We start from the raw sequence: 19,862 nt of genomic DNA on the forward strand, positions 1-19,862 counted from the left end.
AAAGGTTTCTCTCCGCCTGGGCGTGCAAGCAGGCAGGGAGGGAGTGGAATAGATTCTTGCCACCCCAATTGAGAGTCCTAGTTTCATTTCCCATAGAAATCATATTACAGATGATAATGCTTTCCATAAAAACCATGCTGGATGCCAGTCACTATCAGAACTATGCTTCTTGACTATTATGGATTAAATGGGGATTTACTGGGTGTGCAGTCTGTGCCACATCACTGGCTGGGTATGTTGGGCCAATTCCCTGACCTCTTGTAGCCTCAGTTTCCTCATTTCCATGAATGAAGAAGTTGCCCACTTTGTCACAGGACTGTTGTGAGGGTTTAGATAACATAGGTGTCAGTAAAGTCAGGTCCCTCTCCATCCCCAGACACCTGCCTCTTGAATTTCACTGCACCAGCAGCTACATACAGCACTGCTCCCATGGAAGAACCTTTGCTTTCCAGGTGGCAAAGTCTGGCAGGCAGGCTTTCTGTTTTGGTGGCCATCTGACACTGATAGGATGATGACCAAGTGTTTTTAAAGAGGGCTTTGGCCTTCTTTTGGTAAAATATCATTTAGAGCAACAAGAAAGCCACAGCTTAGTTAATAAGAGTAATCATTGTTATCCACAGAGCACTTCCTGTGCTTCATAGCATCAGCTGAATGCCGGTGCCTGTCATGGGCCAGATTGCATCTTCCTGAAATTCATATGAAGTTCCAATCCCCAGGACCTCAGAAGGTGATTGTGTTTGGAAATGGAGCCTTTACAGAAGTGATTAAGTTAAAATGAAGTCACTGGGGTGGGCCCTCATCCAGTCTGACTGGTGTTCTTATAAAAAAGGAGATTGGAACACAGACATACTCAGAGGGAAGACCATGTGAAGACACACAGGAAGAAGACAGCATCTGCAAGTCCAGGAGAGAGGCCTTGCAAGGAACCAACCCTGCCAGCACCTTGCTTTGGACTTCCAACCTCCAGAACCGTGAGGAAATAAATGTCTGTTGTTTAAGCCACCCAGTCTGTGGTACTGATTATGGTAGCCTGAGCAGACTAACATGTTCACATTTGGGGGGTAAGAAAATCAGTACACAGACATTTATTAAGTAATTTGACCAAGAGCATGCAGCTCTCGGTCAGTCTGCACTGACCCTCTGAGTTGCCCCAAAGACTACTTAAGAGATCACATTCGAACAAAACAGGTTAAAATTTCTGCTGCATGCTTGCTATGTACAGTGTTCCAGTCTTAATGGAGAAGTATAAGCTCTGTGCAGGCAGAAAGCATGCTTGTCTGCTCATTTCACCCTCCATCAAAGTCTAGGTTTGTGCCTGGTATGTCTCAGGAACTCAGTGGCTGTATTAATTAATTTAAATTACTGTATTTTGTTTTTGAAAGAATTCACTAAAGTAGAATATTCATGTATCAATTATGTATAACATATTGTGATGGCCACTCTCTAATGTCTTTTTTGCTGATCTTGTCGCCTTTATTTTCATGGCCTGATGAATATTCCGAAACCCGCTCTTCCACAGGCGTTTTTTTCTCAAATAGCTTTTGTAAGTTACATGTTTGCAAAGGTCCATTAAAAGTGTATTGTTCATTGTTATTTCTTGACATCATTGTTGCCAATAAAAGTTGGCCTCAGCCTGGCCCCGGTGGTCCCAGCTTGCTAGCCGTTTGATAAGGCCGTAAGGCCTTCCTGCTTGAACTTCGGGCACCACTGCCTTCTGGACAGAAAAAGTTCGCTTTCATGGATGGCCTGCCTTCCGGATTGTGGAGCTGTGGTGTTATCCTGGTGCTCTCATTGTGTAGTTGAACCATCCTGCATTTGAAATCCCATGAAAGGATGAGTTCTCAGATTTGGAGGTTTATGTTTTTGTATAATGTGGGTTAACCCAAAGTAGAGATCTAAGTGTTTCACCTGTTCTAATATTCTGGCGTACTCTTGTGTTGCCCATGCACGTGAATAAAATGTGGTACAAAGAGAAATGTCAGAGGACATTAGCATAAATGAATCAGTGTATTTGCTCTGAAACGTACGTGGCCTCACATGCCTCCTGGTGCTGCGTGGGTGCACGTCCTAGGACAGTCTGCTGGGCAGGGCTGATCTGCCCCAGGGGGGCAGCGGCCCAGCTCTCCACCATTAAGGACAATCAGCCTTTTTCCCCTCTTGACTTCCTGCCCACTCAGCAAGGCGATAGAAGCACAAGTAATTCTTAGGACTGATCCCCTTTATTCTAGTTTAAGGAAGAAAAGGAGAAAGGGGTACAAGAAGCTACCCATGGAAGTGCTTTGAGGAAGTCATTTTGAGGAGTCTACAAATGACCAAACCTCCACACTGGTTAAGATAGAGGTCAAAGCAGAGCTGTGGTGGGAGCACTCATCTCTCAGGACAGCTAAGGAAGGCCAGGTCTGCCTGTGTGGGGTGTGTCCCCAGCTCTGGGGCAGACATGCTTTCCTCTCGTAGAATGTTCCAGAATTCCATGCATTTTAACACAGTTAAAACATTTTTACCTTAGGGCTTTTCTAGCATTTTTCATCACGCACAGGAAGAAATGTTTCTCATTCTGATTCAATACTCACATCTGTGACTGAAGAAACAGTACTTACTGTAATTGTGTTTGATGCACTGAAATTTTCTTCTTTATTCCCTTAAATTCAACACATACCTGTAGGCTGGTTGCAACCCATTAAACTAGTTTTTATGATCCACTAGTGGGCTTTGAATCACAGTATGAAAAATTGTGTCTTCGATTTAAGGTATCAGCTAAGTTTTCCTAATGCACTCATCACAGTCTGTTGTGGGAAATTAGTCTGCTGTTTTGAAAGAAGAGAATAATTGTAAGACGAGAAGAAAGGTGAAGATGATGGGTTTTGCCCATTAGGGCTGTTATGCTGCCCAGGGGTGAAGGTGAGGGCAGTGAGTGTCCCAGGAGTGGAGGAGGCAGTGGCAAGGCAGCTGGGGGCAGGGCAGGTTATGCAGGCTGTGCTCCCTAAGACTGGATGGTCTTAAGAGTTCTAAGGGGTCTTTGAATTCATTTAGTCTGACTTCTCACCCATTCAAGGAATGAAAAAGGTATTTTTTCTGCATTTACACTTTATTTTTCTCAGAGGCACAGGGATGCTCTAAAAATGGTTATTTCAGAAGGAAACTTTCTACTCTTCCCATTATCTTTTGTGTCAGTGGTACTTCCGCATTTTTTGGTTTTGTTTGATTTTAGAGATGGGGCCTCCCTCTGTTGTACAGGCTAGAGTGCAGTGGAGCGATCACGGCTCCCTGCGGTCTCGAACTCTGGCTCAAGCCATCTTCCCACCTCAGCCTCTCCAGTAGCTGGGCCCACAGATGTGCACCACAGGTGGCTAATTTTTTTATTTTTATTTTTTTAATTTTTTGCAGACACAGGGTCTTGCTATGTTGCCTAAGCTGGTCTCAGACTCCAGGCCTCAAGCAATCCTCCCGCCTGGGCCTCTCAAAGCCTGGGATTCCAGGCGTGAGCCACCGTGCTGGCCCTGTGACATGTTTTTATGGGTAAAATAGATCAGTTTAAGTAGTTCTCAACTTTAAGTAACTTCACAACTACAGGAGGCAGCTGCCAGCAACCTTATTTTTCTGATGGTAATTACAGTTTGTAAGCACTGTCCATGTGCCCCCTTGTATTTAACCGCCAGAGAAACTGCGTGGAAATCCCGGTAGGCTAGGGAGTGGGGTGGTGCCCAAGTGCCCCGCGCCACTGAGCCTTGCTGTGTCTCCACAGGCCTTGGCAAGACGCGCAGGAAGACCAGCGCGCGGGACGCGTCCCCCACGCCCAGCACGGATGCTGAGTACCCCACCAATGGCAGCAGCGCCGACCGCATCTACGACCTCAACATCCCGGCCTTCGTCAAGTTCGCCTATGTTGCCGAGCGGGAGGATGAGCTGTCCTTGGTGAAGGGGTCACGTGTCACCGTCATGGAGAAGTGCAGCGACGGTTGGTGGCGGGGCAGCTACAACGGGCAGATCGGCTGGTTCCCCTCCAACTACGTCCTGGAGGAGGTGGACGAGGCAGCTGCGGAGTCCCCGAGCTTCCTGAGCCTGCGCAAGGGCGCCTCCCTGAGCAATGGCCAGGGCTCCCGCGTGCTGCACGTGGTCCAGACGCTGTACCCCTTCAGCTCAGTCACGGAGGAGGAGCTCAACTTCGAGAAGGGGGAGACCATGGAGGTGATCGAGAAGCCCGAGAACGACCCCGAGTGGTGGAAATGCAAAAATGCCCGGGGCCAGGTGGGCCTCGTCCCCAAAAACTACGTGGTGGTCCTCAGTGACGGGCCTGCCCTGCACCCTGCGCACGCCCCACAGATAAGCTACACCGGGCCCTCGTCCAGCGGGCGCTTCGCGGGCAGAGAGTGGTACTACGGGAACGTGACGCGGCACCAGGCCGAGTGCGCCCTCAACGAGCGGGGCGTGGAGGGCGACTTCCTCATTAGGGACAGCGAGTCCTCGGTAAGTTCGCTGCGCCCGCAGCTCTGGCTGGAGGCAGTAAATGCGGCTTGCACAGTGGCTCTGTGTGCCACGTCCATTTCACATTGTGTGAGTACACCAGAAAGGCGGGAGATGCAGATGAATGCAATTTAGTGTAATGTTTGCTACTCCGTGATTTCCTTGCATCTGTTTTGGGGATCGTAGGTGTCCATTTCTGGAGGTGGGAGGTTAACTAAAAAAATGTTTGTAGCTGACAAAAGTGGTTCTGCCTCTCTCGGAAGATTCCCCCTCTTGTATTTTACAGACTCAAACATCATTTTCTCTCCTGGTTGCCCATTCTGTGGACGTAGAAGGCCCGAGTGATTTACTTTATTTCTACTCGGTCTGTTTCCCAGAGAAAGCAATCTTTGCAAGACTGGTGGCTGGTTTCTGACACCGCCTTTTGTTGTTTACTTGCTTTCTCTTTGTAAACCGTATAATCCCAAGGTCATTGCCACGGCAGGCAGCGCCACTGAGTTCATCTCTGAAAAGCTTTTAAAGCACTTACGAGATGAATTGAAAAGTAAACAAGGGTTCTTGAGAGAGATGAGTTTTGTGTGTGTGCAGTGGGTTGGAGATATGAAGCCACTCGACTGGGGCAGCAGACCCACTTCCAGCGGTGGGCAGGCTGGGGGCAGTGAGTTTCAGGCATGGGGGTGGAGCCTGCATCCCAGAAGGCAGCCTTTTCATGTGTGAAGGAAGTATTCGACCAGTTTTGCAAACGTCTTTACAAATACACCTTCTACAATCAAGAGACTTCCAAAACAAGCATTTAGGAGATAATGTTTGATGTATTTGAATTGTATTCGTTCTAGTAGGCTTCAATTTCATTTTTAAATACACACTGTAAGACTAGTAAGTATGTACTACCTGCTGCCCCTGCTGTCCTCTGAAAAGGTTACTGGCACAATAAATAAGTGCACATTCAGGAGTCCTGTTGACTGATCAGAGAAGCATTCAAAGCCCTCCAGAGAAAGGCAAATGGGATCTTCTCCTCTTTGAGGAAGGAGCATCGTGGTGGTGGAAACTGGACTCCTTTGTGGTGTCATCAGTTTTGCGGAGCCTTAGATGTGCTTGGACGGGAATGCCAGCCTGAAAGCTAACTTCATCTGAAATCTGAACTCTGAGATTTTCTTATCAAGTCACCAGAGTTTATCATTCCTGGCAAGACATCACATTGAATTGTTCTCACATGACGAGAGCTCTGTGCACCACTTCCTTTAGATTGGGTTTGAAGCCTTAAGCAAATTAAGGACAGCAGCGCTTTTAACTCAATCGAGCAGAAACTTAGAGAAAGTGCTGGAAAACCAATTACAATATTAAGTGCTTGGTCCAGAGTCCTTAAGGGCTAAGTATAATGCACAAAATATGATCTTGGCTTAAAATGTTTGAGTTTGAAGAGACTTCTCAGAAGGAAGTCCTGCAGTGTGGAGACATTGCTCCCAGTCATTATTCTTTCTGCCTAAGATTTGGGGAGAAGAGGCAAGACTTTGGAGAGTAGATGAAAAAGGTGTTCTCCGGGGTTGCTGGCCTTAGGGAGGACCTATGGCTTTTCTGTGGAACATGCACAGGTGGTCACTGTTGTCTGAATTCAGGGACCAGATCCCTTTGGATAAGGAGGGATGCATACATAGGCTGGGTTTCATCTCAGAACTCTACACCCCACTGTCTCAGTTGCCTTGCATTGTTAGAGAATGAGTTAACTTTTTCAAAAGAACTAAAACACTAATTGTTTGTATTTCCTTTTAACAATTTTTTAATTGGGGGCCTTTCAAGATGTTTTGCATTCTCTCCTAACTTAGAAAGTCAAGGAGCAACATGTATGATTCCAGGAATATAGGGTGGAAAGGGCTTTACTGGCACTTGCATCGGCTCTGCACACAAAGCAGCACCATCTTGGTCTGAGGCTCCACGTGGCCTGATGCTGTGCAGGGCAGCTTGTCCTGATGGATCTTGCCGTGACACAGGCCATTTTCAGCTGTTAGTGTGCATGCCTTGTGCCACGGGGATTCTACAAGAGCCCTGAGGTGTATGGCTTCTTTTCTCCTGACCGCAGAACCAGGCCAGGTTTGCTGCGTTTCCTGTTCATGACCGAGGCTGTTCTTAGCTGTCATCTGTGACTGCCAGGGACGTGTCCTGGTGGACAAGTGGACAAGTCCTTTGCTTGTTTTTTTTCCCACGATCCACTGCCTCCCCCCATCCCCATGTGTTTTCCTGCTCATTTTGGCATTTCCCAGGTTAGAGCTGGCTTTCACAGCCACCACCAGGCCACCAAGAGCCCTTAGGTTCATGATCTGACATAATTCCTTCACAGCATGCCAGGATGGAAAGGTTTCTGAGGGGTTCAGCCTCCCTGCAGGACTCAAAGGCAGGCATCTTCATTTAATTTCCTTTTCTCTTGGAATCTTTGGGCCTGGGCCTTTAATTGAGGTTACCACATGAAGCCTGGCTTCTGGATAAGCACAGCTGTTTCTTTTGAAATGGATCTTCAACATGCGTATCAGTTTTTAAAATACCCTGAGTGACTGCAGTGTAAATGAGCTAGACCCTTGCTTGACGATATTGAGAGGTGCTTATTTCAGGGAGGACAAACATTGCCACATCCTGCGCTATCCACTATCAGCAAGTGCTGGGTATTTCAGAAGTATCTGTTGGATATGTTAGATGAATCAGTGAACTAACCAATGAACGAACCTGTTGGGCCCTCTTTCCTGTCGTGAACTTCAGTGCCTACTGCTTGTTCTTCCATTTCTTCCTCCTCCGTCGCTCTCCTCTCTCATCTACAATTGTCGTTTATCCTTAGCAGCTAAAGGTGATATATTGTTGGTGCTTATTCTCCATATTTCGTTACCATACCTTCACCTGTGAGCTATACCTGCTTGAATCCAGATAACTCAGAAATCCTACTCACCCTGTGTATGTCCCTCATAAATCCTTTTATATTACATTTTGTCCACATTGATTCTATGGATGTGGCTAGAAAGCTGTACTTAAAATGAACAGTAACCCTTTACTGGGTTTCTGGTAAACTGTACAAGTTGTCAGTATTTTATTTTCTTAATTGCTGCATCCCCCCTCCTTGTAAAGGTTGTTCCGAAAGTGACACATCACAACTAGGATATGGTTGGAAAAGGTGCACAGCTGGCCTGGGTGACTTGCTGGACAGCATCAGCCACAAGTCTGGGAGGCCATTTTCCTCTGTAAGATTTTAGATCCCGAAGAGATCATGTATTTATTATGTCCTGCAATAGTATTAGATACTAATATTGTCATACAATACATTTGTTTCCAATAGAGAAAAACTCTCCTGCTAAGGATAATTTAACGCACATATTGGCCATACTAAAAGTCAATGGATGTTTCATTTCTGTTTTTTGAAATACATTAAAAGAGTTTGGCCAGGAAGTAAAGTAATTAGAATAGTTCCTTTCTGTATTTTCAAAGTTATTTCTTATAGAAATTATAACTTCTACCCAAAACTCTATTTTCAGGCATTTTCATCATTCCATTTCTCCAAATAATGATTCTCAAACTGTGTAGTGTATCAGAATCGCCTCGAGGCTTGTTAAAACAGAAATTACTGGGTCCTACCTGCAGTGGTACTGATTCAGGAGGTCTGGGGCCCAAGAATTTGCATTTCTATTAATAGCACGTTTCTTGGTGGTGATGCTGCTGCTTTGGGGACCACACTTTGAAAACCCTTGATCCCTATGATGCATTCCTGGTGGTTTTATACATTCTTGTGACTGTTATTAAAACCATTTCTGCATAATACCACATTTCCAAAATTATAAAAATATTGTCATAAAGCTGAACTTCATTTAGAACTATAGCTTTTGTTGAGTGGAATTTATCTCTTGAAGTGTATGTCTGTTGAGTTTTTTGGGGTTTTTTGTTTTGTTTTGGTTTGGGTTTTTTTGTTTTTTACTGTTTAGAGTTTGAAAATAAACTTGCTGTGTTTCTGCTGGTGAATTGGAAGGAGGCAGTTGTCAGAGCAAAGTGAAAACTGCTTCCAGGGTTTCATGGTTAGGCTCTGCGATCCGTAGGTGTTTCTTCATAAATGAGTTAATGTTGAGATGACTTAACCTTAGGTTGCTGTGAGCAGTGCCTGTAGGCATCTTTCCAGTTTCAAAGATAACAAGTTATTTTTAATTGCCAGGCTTTTTGCCCAGTACAAAATGGAAGTTTTAAGCCTGGATTTTTGTAATAGTTCTAATTTTAAGCATATTTAACTCTTGAAGATGGAAGGGCCTGCAAGACCATGCAGTGCAGGCTGTTATCTCGAACTTTAGTGCTCATCACCTGATTCTGATTCTGCCTTCTCATTCTGGCTGGCTCTTCAATGCTGACCTTTAAAACACACCAAGCAATGCATCCTTTACTGGGATCTGTGAACACAGGCGTCTTGCTAAAAGCGAGTGCTTTTAATACAATCAGTAGCAAACCTGGTCAGTAAGAGGCTCATAATTTCTTTAGGGACCATGGCTCTTGGTTTTTCCCAGAAGGTGGAGTTGTGCTGGCCTCGTTCTGGGAGTTCTCCACGGTTGTCACGCACTGGGGTTAAAATTGCAGCTGTGGCTGCAAAAAAATCCGTGACTATGTTGTCTTATAGATTTAGACATCTCTCTGGTTTACAGAACACCATTGTGTTACAGTGTCCTACAGTGCTGAGTACAGTAACATGTTGTGCAGGTTTGTAGCCTGGGAGCAACAGGCCATACCTTGTCGCCTAGATGTGTAGTAGGCTGTACCATCTAGGTTTGTGTAAGTTCACCCTGATGTTTGCACAATGACCAAATCGCCTGATGATGTATTTCTCAGAACATACCCTGTTATTAAGCCATACATGGCCGTGTGTGTGTGTGTGTGTGTGTGTGTGTGTGTGTGTGTACGTGTATATATATACACACACGTATAAATATACATATATATACACACACACATATATGTAAAATGGCCCTTCTGGTAGGTGTGAAGTGGTAGCTCGTTGTGGTTTTGATTTGCATCACCACATAACTTTTAATCTCGGCTTTACTTTTTGCTTGTCTTCATTCAGGGGGCATATGTCTCCCCTTTTGAGTTGTATTTCTGTGTGGGGTCTCTCATTTATCTGGGGATGTTTCTCATGGCACTATTACTAAGCATTTCTTTAACATGACCTTTGTAGCATGGCACGAGCAGCACAGAGTAACAAAATAGAGTTTCAGATCCCTGTGGAGTTGATAACACAGAAAGCCATTTAAATTAGTTCATTGTAATAACTGATGGTGGAGTCATTTGCAAACTGGTCTGCTCACCCATCTTCCTTACTGCATTGCATTTTAGCATTTTAAAAATCCCACCTACAGTATAGTCATTGGAAGTATAACGCAGTCAAGCATAGATGCTGCCACAAGCGAGCAGGAGAATACCCGTGTATAATTTTCTTCAGCCACCATCCATGGCAATCATTCCAAAGTGTGGTTCCTACACCAGCAGCATCAGCATCACCAGCAAACTTGCTAGAATGCAGATTGCCTCAGCTTGCTGACTTCGAATCTCTGGGGTAGGGCTCTGCAACCTTGGTTTGAAGAAGCCCTCTGAGTCCTTTTTTTCTTCCAAATCCTGAGAACCTATGAACCCCTGAATAATTCCGATGCTCCAATTTGAGAACCACTGCATCGTGGAGTATGCACTTGATTCAAGCCTTTATGCATACTGTTTGTGTAATATAGTAAAATTCTGACTTAAGTTGTCACTCAGTCACATAAGGTATGACACTGTGGAAAGACAAAGAATAACAAGGACAATATTCTAAAGGCCTATACAGTGAGGTGTATTACATGTGGCTTTGGGAAATACATTTGAGGATAGGGAGGGCTAAACACACACATGCATACTAACTGGAAAGTGGACAGGGAATGCTCCGTTTTCCTAGATTAGGTAGATGGGACTTGGAGGGCTGTTCTATAGTTGATGATTGATTTTTCATCATTTATGTAAATAAGGTTACTTCCAAAGTTAATGAGATGAATATTTGAACATGTCAGTGTGGACTGGCTTCAGGCCTGCAGAGTAAATATTTTATAGAGTGAACATTGATAGGAGAATAGGAAATGCTGGTGAGACTCATCACACTTGGGGCAAGGAAGAGAGAATCTGATGTAAAAACAAAGAGCGCTGAGTCACCTGACAGCTAGCAGCATCAGTATAGACAGGAGTTATTTTGATTAAAAGAAGGCTGCCTCAGACAACTAGGGAGGTGACCGAATAGAATGGTGAAACTGAAAGGCAGTTTTTCCGAGATAAAAACAGAGAAACTATTAATCAGTGGATCACGATTTGCCTCTAACCCATTTGTTCTCACTTTTGGGAAGTAAATGAACCACTTCTGTGGATGGAAGAGTGCCTTCCGTAAAGAAGTAGAAGAATAAAAACATGTCTTTACCAAAAGAAAAGAATGATACAACTTGTGATAAGAAGCCAACAGGATGACCTCTCTCTGGGGATAGAAGGAGATGTGCAGATTATGGATGCTTGGAGACTTCAGCATGGCTGGAGATCAGTCCAGGGTCTGTGGGGGGGGCCTGGGGAATCACACAAAGGGCATTTCTACCCTCATCTTTTCATCAAGTCCAAAGTGAAAGATAAGGAGAAGTTTTAAGGTTTAAAGAACCAAAAGGACCTGGAGCAAGGCCCCTTCCTCCCATTTCCTCCTGACCATTGTGCTTAGAAGAAAATCACATTAATACGTAAGCTTTCAGGGATGGAGGAGGAAATAAAGGATATTAAAGTCTATCCTCGGCATTCATTTTTTTTTTTCCTTCTATGAGAAAACAATGATTAAATCTTGAGAGAGGGAAAGGCATATCTGATCAGGACATCTGTTTTATAAATTGCAAAGGTGCTTTTCAGCAAGTATTTGAGGCAATGGATCAAGCTGGTGAAGCCGTAGAGATGGGATCAAAGAGTGTGCTCTCTACTGTTCTTTTCTGAAAGTACCCACTTACCGCAAGCACAAATTGCAAAGAGATGAGGTGTAAGAATTACCTGAAGGAATGAGTAATGGAAGAGGTAGTCAAAATTAGAAAATTTTAAGTCTGCACGTTTGTGGCACACCAGATACTCTGAGCCCGGTGTGGGGATGTGGAGTTAAATAGGGTTCTTGCACTTAGTTATATTCAAACATAGACTCTAAAGCCTAAACAAAAACAACAGTGATCATAGAGGCCCCGAGAGAGGTTGGTTTTCCACCAACCTGTTAATTGTCCTTAGATTCCACTTGGAAAATGACTGTCTGAAAAGAAGGGTCGAATGAATGGGTTGTACTAATTGTTCATTCTCCAGAACCATTGATTCAAAAACTATGAGAACAGAAAAATCCTTCCTTAAAAGGAATACTCACAGAAGGACATAACAGGAAGAAGTGGGCTGATGTTTGAAAATTTGAAGAATTTGCCCAGTAATCAGCACAGAGAAATTACTATATATCAAGTAAGTACAGTATTTGGAGATGGAAAGTGTAGGAAATGTGGACAGTGGGAGGCAGCACAAAGGTGGCGATTAAAGAGGAGAAATCAAAGGGCAGATGTTTCAAAACCCAGGGACTGAGTCTAGTTAGGTTTTAGTCCAACCGTAGAAAATCTTAATGAGTGTCGTGTCCGTCTATGATGGCTTAAAAAGATGTCCATAAATTCTTTACTACTCTGCTTCAGAAGGTAGAACCTGACCCTCTTTCCATGAGCATGGGCTGCACTGAGCAACTCACTTCTAATGACCAAGATGTGGCAGAAGCGATGGAGGGCAGCTTCCAAGATGGGCATTTTGTGGTTGGCTCTTTGCTCTCTGTTGATTTAGGGTGAGCCAGCTGCCATGTTGAGAGTACATTCAGGCAGCCCTACAGAGCCCCCCAGGGGTTCATGTGAGCAGACTGCCTTGGAAGTAGAGCCTGCATCCCCGGTCGAGCCTTCAGATGACTGCAGCCTCAGCCAGCATCTTGACTGCATGTTTCAAAAATGTGTTAAGATTCTTTGACAAGCTTAAATGTAGAGTACTCTGCCATACTATCAGTACTCGTACTTGTTGAGGAACGAGTGTGGCGTGGTCCTTTTTCATCTGATTTCTTGAAGTCTGTTCTAGAAAGCCAACCATGGAAGGACTACAACAGGTGAGAACAGGACTGATGGAGTTGCTTTTATGGGAATCATTCCCTGGCTCCCTCTGGAGGCAGAGTTGTTTTGGGTCAGGAGTAACTCCATCTCCATCAGATGCAGGGACTGACTCACTCTGAAAGGAAGAGACCATACAGCAGTGTCCCAGCTGTCCCTTCAGGGGAAATTCCCTATGAGAGATGTCTGGAGCAGAGCCAGAGTCCTCAGGACAGACTCAGAAAGGTATCTGCAGACTGGCACTCCCTCCATCATGGGCTGCTTTGCCCATAAATCGCATTCCCATCTTTTTCTGGTGGCCAAACATTTGTTGATGGGCTCCAACACTACCGATGTTTGTTCCACATTTTCTTTCTTCCAGTTCTCAAACTGCATCAGAATCCCCTGAAGGGCTTATTGAAACACATGGTGCTAGAGGTTAAAACGCAGATGACTGGGCTCCACCCCAGAATTTCTGCTGCAGCAGGGCTGAGGCAGAGCCTGAGAATTTGCATTTGTTTTTTCTTTTTTTTATTTAATTATTTTGAGATAGGGTCTCACTCTGTCATCTAGGCTGGAGTGCAGTGGCGCTATCATACCTCACTGTAGCCTTGACCTCCCGGGCTCAAGTGATCCTCCCACCCTGACCGCCCAAGTAGCTGGGACCACAGGTACGCACCACCACACCTGGCTAATTATTTTAAATTTTGTGTAGAGATAGGGTCTTGCCATGTTGCCCAGGCTGGTCTTAAAGTCCTGGCCTCAAGTAATCCTGCCACCATGGCGTCCCAAAGGGCAGGTATTACAGGTGTGAGCCACCATGGCTGGCCCCTGAGAACATGCTTCCTAACCAGTTCCCAGAGGATGCTGATGCTGCTGGTCTTAAGAGCACACTTGGAGAACATCTTAACTAGTTCACCTTCACACTTCACTTAGAGGTGTTCAGTGGTAACGTGTAACGGTGTATGTTAGTATACAGATTGGTCTTTTTCAGATTTCCTACAGAAAATTTCAGTTTAAATTAAAGCGCACTCCCCAACTTTTAGCACTCCTGCTTGGCATAAATTGGTTCTACATCCTTAACTTGAAGGTTTCTGGTCAGGAGCCCACGAAATTAAAAATTACCTCTTCTGCTGTGAAAATTTTATTGCTACAACTCATGCGTGCATACAGGGGCACACACACACCATGATGTTAAATTAAGGAGCTTGAATTAAAAGCAAATTTCCCTTATGTAGAAAGTCATCTATTGATCATTTGGCTTAATTAAAATTGGGAGTATCATATATTTACCATGATTCACTCCCATACTGCCTCCACTAAAAATGATGCCACTTTATCTCTAAGTTGAGCCTGGCTTATAGTAAACTCTATAAGTGAGACTGCCCTTCATATTTTCCTAAAGGCACAACTTCTAGTACAGAATATACATCTTTACAGAATATGAATCATCTATAGGCTGAGGCCTAATCTGAGATTAACCTTCTGGTTTCTTCCTGGAGTTTCATCCAGGAGCATGCCCTGGGCCTCACATGGCGATGAGATGGGGCTTTTCCCTTCAAAGGTTTGTTCTTATTTGGTCTATTTGGGACAGAGGTATGCATAAAGACAAACTATACTTACAATTGTTCCTTTCATTCTTTTCTGTTAACAGCTGTGGCTGGTGGGTGAGCCCAGCTGCCTTGCACAATTCGAGTCTTCTCCGACACTCATTCCCCTGAGTTGTCAGTGGCATAAATGGAGTGATTCCTTGTTTTGCAAGAGTTGCACACTTCTTATCAAACATATTTGGGCTTTTGTGAACTCTGTAATAGACAACGGCCTAGGCCTTTGTTAACTGTCTCAGGTCCTGCTGGGAGGTCGCAGAGCGGGGCCGAGCTGCTGGACCCTCAGAGCAGGAAGTTCCTGGGCTTTGAGAAAAGCAGAAAGCTGGTCTGGGAATTCCATGAAAAATTTCAGATGTTAAGCTGCGGTCCTGCCACTGGCCAGGCATGAACCTGATGCTACCTACCAAGCCAGTGGGTAGAGGATTTACCTTGTTTGGGGTCAGTGAGGCTTCTTAACAGTGGGATAGCCTTTGAGCTGAGCCTTAAGAGAATAGTTGATCATGAGGAGACAGAGGATGACCCCAAGAACACCATGAACAGGAGTGACATTGGGACTGGGGGTGGGAAATCCTTTAGTCTGATGGATTGGAACCACAGGCAGGGGCCAGTTGGGTAGGTGAGTTTTACTCTGGGGCCCTTGAGGGGACACCAGACTCCCTCCTCCACTCCACCAGCCACACTGCCTCTTTAGTGCCACAGAACAGGACCTGCTTCCCTTTCTTCACCAAGGTGCCAATTTCCCGAGCAGTCTCTACCAGCCCTGCCTCGGAGAGCACAGGCTCAGCTCCACATTGTCCAGAGGGCTCTCCTGCCCCGCAGTGCATACCTGTGTGTGCACACACATTCACACACATGCACTCACACGCTACACATACTCTCACACACTCTCGATACTCACATACTCCCTCTCATATCTGCACACGCTCACACACTTAGACCTCCAATACCTCTTGCTCCTCTCTCATGCAACTCTGTTTTCTTGTTTTGTTTTCTTTTTTTTTTTTTCATAGAACTTACTGCCCTGTGCAGTCATCTGTCCACCTCTATTTATCTGCTTCCCACACTGGATTGTCACAGAGCATATGTCCTGCATGCACACACACGTATCCAGGGTACCGCCTGCCTGGCATGTGTTAGTAACTAATTGTTATTCATTTAATGAATTGATCAAAACTTGATATTTTTTACAAAGAACATTTATCATTTAGTATCTTCTTTCCTGCATGTTTTTCAGCAAATGAGATAAAAGACCTCTCTCTCTATATATATATATGTGTGTGTGTGTGTGTATATTATACCACTACTATACTATTTTTTTTTTTTTTTTTTTTTTTTTTTTGAGATGCGAGTGTTCGCTGTTGCGCCTAGACCAGAGTACAGTGGCGTGATCTCTGCTCACTGCAACTTCCACCTCCCGGGTTCAAGCGATTCTCCTGCCTCAGCCTCCCAAGTAGCTGGGATTACAGGCACGCATCACCATGCCTGGCTAATTTTGTATTTTTAGTATAGATGAGGTTTCACCATGTTGACCAGGCTGGTCTCAAAGTCCTGACCACAGGTGATCCACCTGCCTCGGCCGCCCAAATTGCTGAGATTACAGGCGTGAGCCACTGCACCTGGCCAATAAAAGATGCATTTTGATTAAAATAATGACATGTTTCTAAAATATTCTGAAATATAAGGCACTGACATCACAGAATTTAAATATTTTTCAATAAAATCTATAATCAAACCATAGTTCAGCTTCCTCTGGGATATTGTGAACTATGTTTAAAATGCGACCGGAATTTTCCACTGCTGTTCATATTTTCAAATGCTTAGAATTAGAAAAATTAGCCAGGCGTGGTGGCACATCGGGAGGCCGAGGCAGGAGAATCCGCTTGAACCCGGGAGGCAGAGGTTGCAGTGAGCCAAGATCGCACCATTGCACTCCAGCCTGAGCAACAAGAGCAAAACTCCGTCTCAAAAAAAAAAAGAATTAGAAAAATTTTGACGTCTTAATTTCTAATAGTGTTAGACATCAGAAACAGTAAAATTTCTAGCTACTGCCTGCATACAAACCACTCTTAATAAATTCCCAGTTTATCAAAAAATAGTTTGGGAAATGAAAAACGGCAAATTTCTTCAGCAGTCAGGGCAACACTGTATATTCCATAATGAGTTTGCACTTTTCAAATAACTAAAACACATTTAGCACTGAAACTGGGCTAAGCAGAATTTATTTTTTCTGTGGTTCAGAATTTCAGAATCATGGACTGCCTCCAGGTCTTTCTGAACATCAGATGCCGTTCTAGATATAAAACAGAGACCTGGCTGGGCGTGGTGGCTCATGCCTGTAATCCCAGCACTTTGGAATGCTGAGGCGGGGAGGTGGGGGAATCACCTGAGGTCAGGAGTTCAAGACCAGCCTGGCCAACATGGCGAAACCCCGTCTCTACTAAAAATACAAATATTAGCTGGGCATGGTGGCGGGCGCCTGTAATCCCAGCTACTTGGGAGGCTGAGACAGGAGAATCTCTTGAACCTGGGAGGTGGAGGTTGCAGTGAGCCGAGATGGCGCCACTACACTACAGCCTGTGCAAAAGAGTGAAACTCCGTCTCAAAACAAACAAAAAACCAGAGACCCAGTGTTTGAGGAATGGGTGGTTTGGATTTAGACACACAGGAGATGTGGATGGATTTAGACACAGCTCCCAGCTGTGGCCTGGCTGTAACTGTGTTCTGTTTCCTCCCCAGCCCAGCGACTTCTCCGTGTCCCTTAAAGCGTCAGGGAAGAACAAACACTTCAAGGTGCAACTCGTGGACAATGTCTACTGCATTGGGCAGCGGCGCTTCCACACCATGGACGAGCTGGTGGAACACTACAAAAAGGCGCCCATCTTCACCAGCGAGCACGGGGAGAAGCTCTACCTCGTCAGGGCTCTGCAGTGACGGCGCCCCGGCCGCACACTCGCCTCCCGGGCCCCATGGTGGAGCTGCCCGCCCGGCCCTGTGGCAGAGGCTCCTCCCGTGGGGACGGCCCCGACGGCTTCTCCGCGAGTCTCTCTTTATGTTCAGGTCGCTTGGTCGGTTTGTCTCCCATTTGCCATCCAGGCCTAACACCCACACTCGAACCCACCCGGCCGGCCAGCTTTAGAGGAGGGGAGGAGAGGGGCGAGTTCACATTATTCCTTTTCCATCGGAAACGGCGCTCGTGCATTCAACTCGTTCCCGCTCATGGAACCCCTCTTTAAAAAGACGCAGGGCACCTGTGAACGCAGGAGCGAGCCTCAGGCCACCCAGCGGCAGCACCCGCGTCCTGGGCACTCTGCGTGCTGGGCAGAGCAGGTGGGCCCCAGTCCTAGCAGCCCTCGCCCAGTGTCCTGTGCCCTTACATGGCTCCCGGACTCTGCAGGGAGCCGACACGTTTGCTGATAGCAATACTGGAACCATCAGGTGCGATGGCAGTGAGGAGACTGCCCAGTGCCTTTGGGGCTGTGCTTGCAATAAAGAATTTCCTGGAAAGGCAGTCTGCAAAAGAGGGAACCGGTGACTCAGAAAGACAGATGTTTTGGTAATTTACCCCAAATGTGCCATCCACATAGTGCTTTTTCCTCTTGCCCTTCGGCTTGTTTGAATCTCACAATTATGTATTTAATTCTCAAAGAAATATGTATCTGTAGCCGTTTGTTGACACTAATGCAGATGATTAAGGAAAACAGCTGGTCTTTGGGGAAGGGAGCTACCAACACTTTATACACACACACGTGCACACACACACACACACTATATATATATATATTATTTACAGGGAAATTTTTCAGGGTTTACAAAAGAGTATGTGATTGGTAGTAAGAGACACAGAATGTTAATGAAGAAATTGCATTTTCTTTTTCCTTTACATTTGAACTTCTTTATAGTTTAAATATACCGTCTTGAGATGGCACATTCCTACGATTGAAGAAGGGGTCTTGAGATCCCCTAAACTTGCATACCCAGTTTTTTGGATATTGTAATAAAAAAAAAGTATTATGACAAGGCTCTGTGTGTATTTCTCTTTGGGAAAACGCCGACTCAGTCATGGGAGAGTAATTACTGAAGCATTCACTCATTGCAGAGTGGGAATCATTTTTAGAGAACAGCTTAACATTTATTACTTGTGTGTTTTCATTTTCTACCCCCACATTTTTGTATATTGAAATAATGAGTTTTAATTAGTGAAACTCCAGGGGAACCCAGAATCTCAAGCTTGGTCTGAACTTTGCTCTTTGGAAAGCATTTGTTTAGAAATATGTTGCTGAACTCTTGGCAGCCAGCGCTCTCATAGCGTGTGTCCCCCATGGCTGACTCTCAATTTGTCCTCTCAATTGGGAGCATTTATATTGATGCGCCAGGCCTTGGGGGTGCAGAGTCACATGACTTGGCATTTGTGCCCTCCTAGGTCAATCACGTATCAGGCGCTCCCTCTGCGCCATGCACTGCACTCCCATTTGTTCCTCATCAAAGCTCCATGAGGATCATCCCCATTTTATAGATGGGGAAAGTGAGGCCCGCAGGCAGTGCACCCAACACATGGCTGCTGTGTGGTGGAGCCAGAATGCACAGCCAAGGATCTGCACCAGCGCTGGACCCTTCCAACCCCAGCCTAGGGAGGCATTCGGGAGAAGCGAGGTGTTGCACTTACTCTGCCATGCGAGTTACCTGTGAGGAGATTGTATCTTTTTGTTGCCTTAGATTATAATAAATTAGAAGTCTGGTGTCTTATACCTGGGGTTGGTGGCACCCAGTTATTGTGAATAGACATTCAGGTGAGTAAGGGAGATCATTACATGAGACAGAATACATCCAGGGAAAACCCAGTTCCTCCAGACTCTTGGTCCCACTAATGAGAATGACATTTTGACCCGATGCTGGAATCCCACTAAATATTGAGTGCCTGGACTGCTGAATGACTTTGATGCACACATAGCAATTCAGGTATAGCCGAGCAATTAAAGGACCAAAGACAGATGTACATTTTGGCTTTGGGAACTTATTTAAGACTCGTAGGTGACAGTTATTTTCAGTTTTGTCACATGCTGGCTTATGGGCGTCCTCTGCCTGCGGGAGGTCAAGATTATTATTTTTGTATTAAGGAACCAGCACCCCAGGATGTCAGATGGACCACCGGAGGGTGAATTGATAGTCCCGTGATGAGCCACTAGTCAGAGTGGGAGGTCCAGGCAGGGTCCCCATGTGGCTTGAAGTGTGGCCACTGATGCTCTGGCCAGGCGGGTCAACCTTCCTGCCTGTCTGGAGATTTCCTGGACAGATAGTTCTTATTTGCTATTCTGTTGCCTCTTTGCACAGACAGCAAGGGACAATAAAGGTTAGTCATTCTGTACTCAGGTAACTTTGCTCACTTTTTTGTATCTAAATATGCCTTCTACATAAAGATCGTGCCATCCTGCTGAATCACAGTGCATAACTACCAAGCCCATCACGTGTGGTTTATGGCCCAGTGCCATTAAATGATGTTTCTAGTGAGCTACAACTGGCCATCTTTTTTCCCAAACTGCATCAAAAATTAAAATCGTACAGTCTTTATAATGGCTGAAACCAATGTTTCCAAATCGTTTTCAGTGCTAGTTCAGCTGTGTCTTGGTTTCTATGTGCTAAACGGGTCTGC

The 19,862-nt window shown here is 45.2% G+C and overlaps 1 protein-coding gene across 3 annotated transcripts in view; it reads left to right on the top strand.

The window, feature by feature from the left end:
* The window catches only part of NCK2 (NCK adaptor protein 2), a 77,643-nt gene extending 59,409 nt beyond the window's left edge, over positions 1-18,234 (top strand). Inside the window, exons 3-4 of one of the 3 annotated variants that reach the window (XM_017847741.1) lie at positions 3,743-4,464; positions 16,952-18,234. In XM_017847741.1, coding sequence (XP_017703230.1) covers positions 3,743-4,464; positions 16,952-17,146 — 917 coding nt within the window. In that variant the 3' untranslated portion in view covers positions 17,147-18,234. The remainder of the gene's footprint in view (positions 1-3,742; positions 4,465-16,951) is intronic. The other 2 variants (XM_017847740.1, XM_017847742.1) reach the window with 2 other exon arrangements.
* Positions 18,235-19,862: the final 1,628 nt, after the last annotated feature.

The sequence above is a fragment of the Rhinopithecus bieti genome, unplaced genomic scaffold (genome assembly GCF_001698545.2).
Source record: "Rhinopithecus bieti isolate Rb0 unplaced genomic scaffold, ASM169854v2 scaffold_29830, whole genome shotgun sequence".
In the NCBI taxonomy this organism is placed as follows: Eukaryota; Metazoa; Chordata; class Mammalia; order Primates; family Cercopithecidae; genus Rhinopithecus; species Rhinopithecus bieti.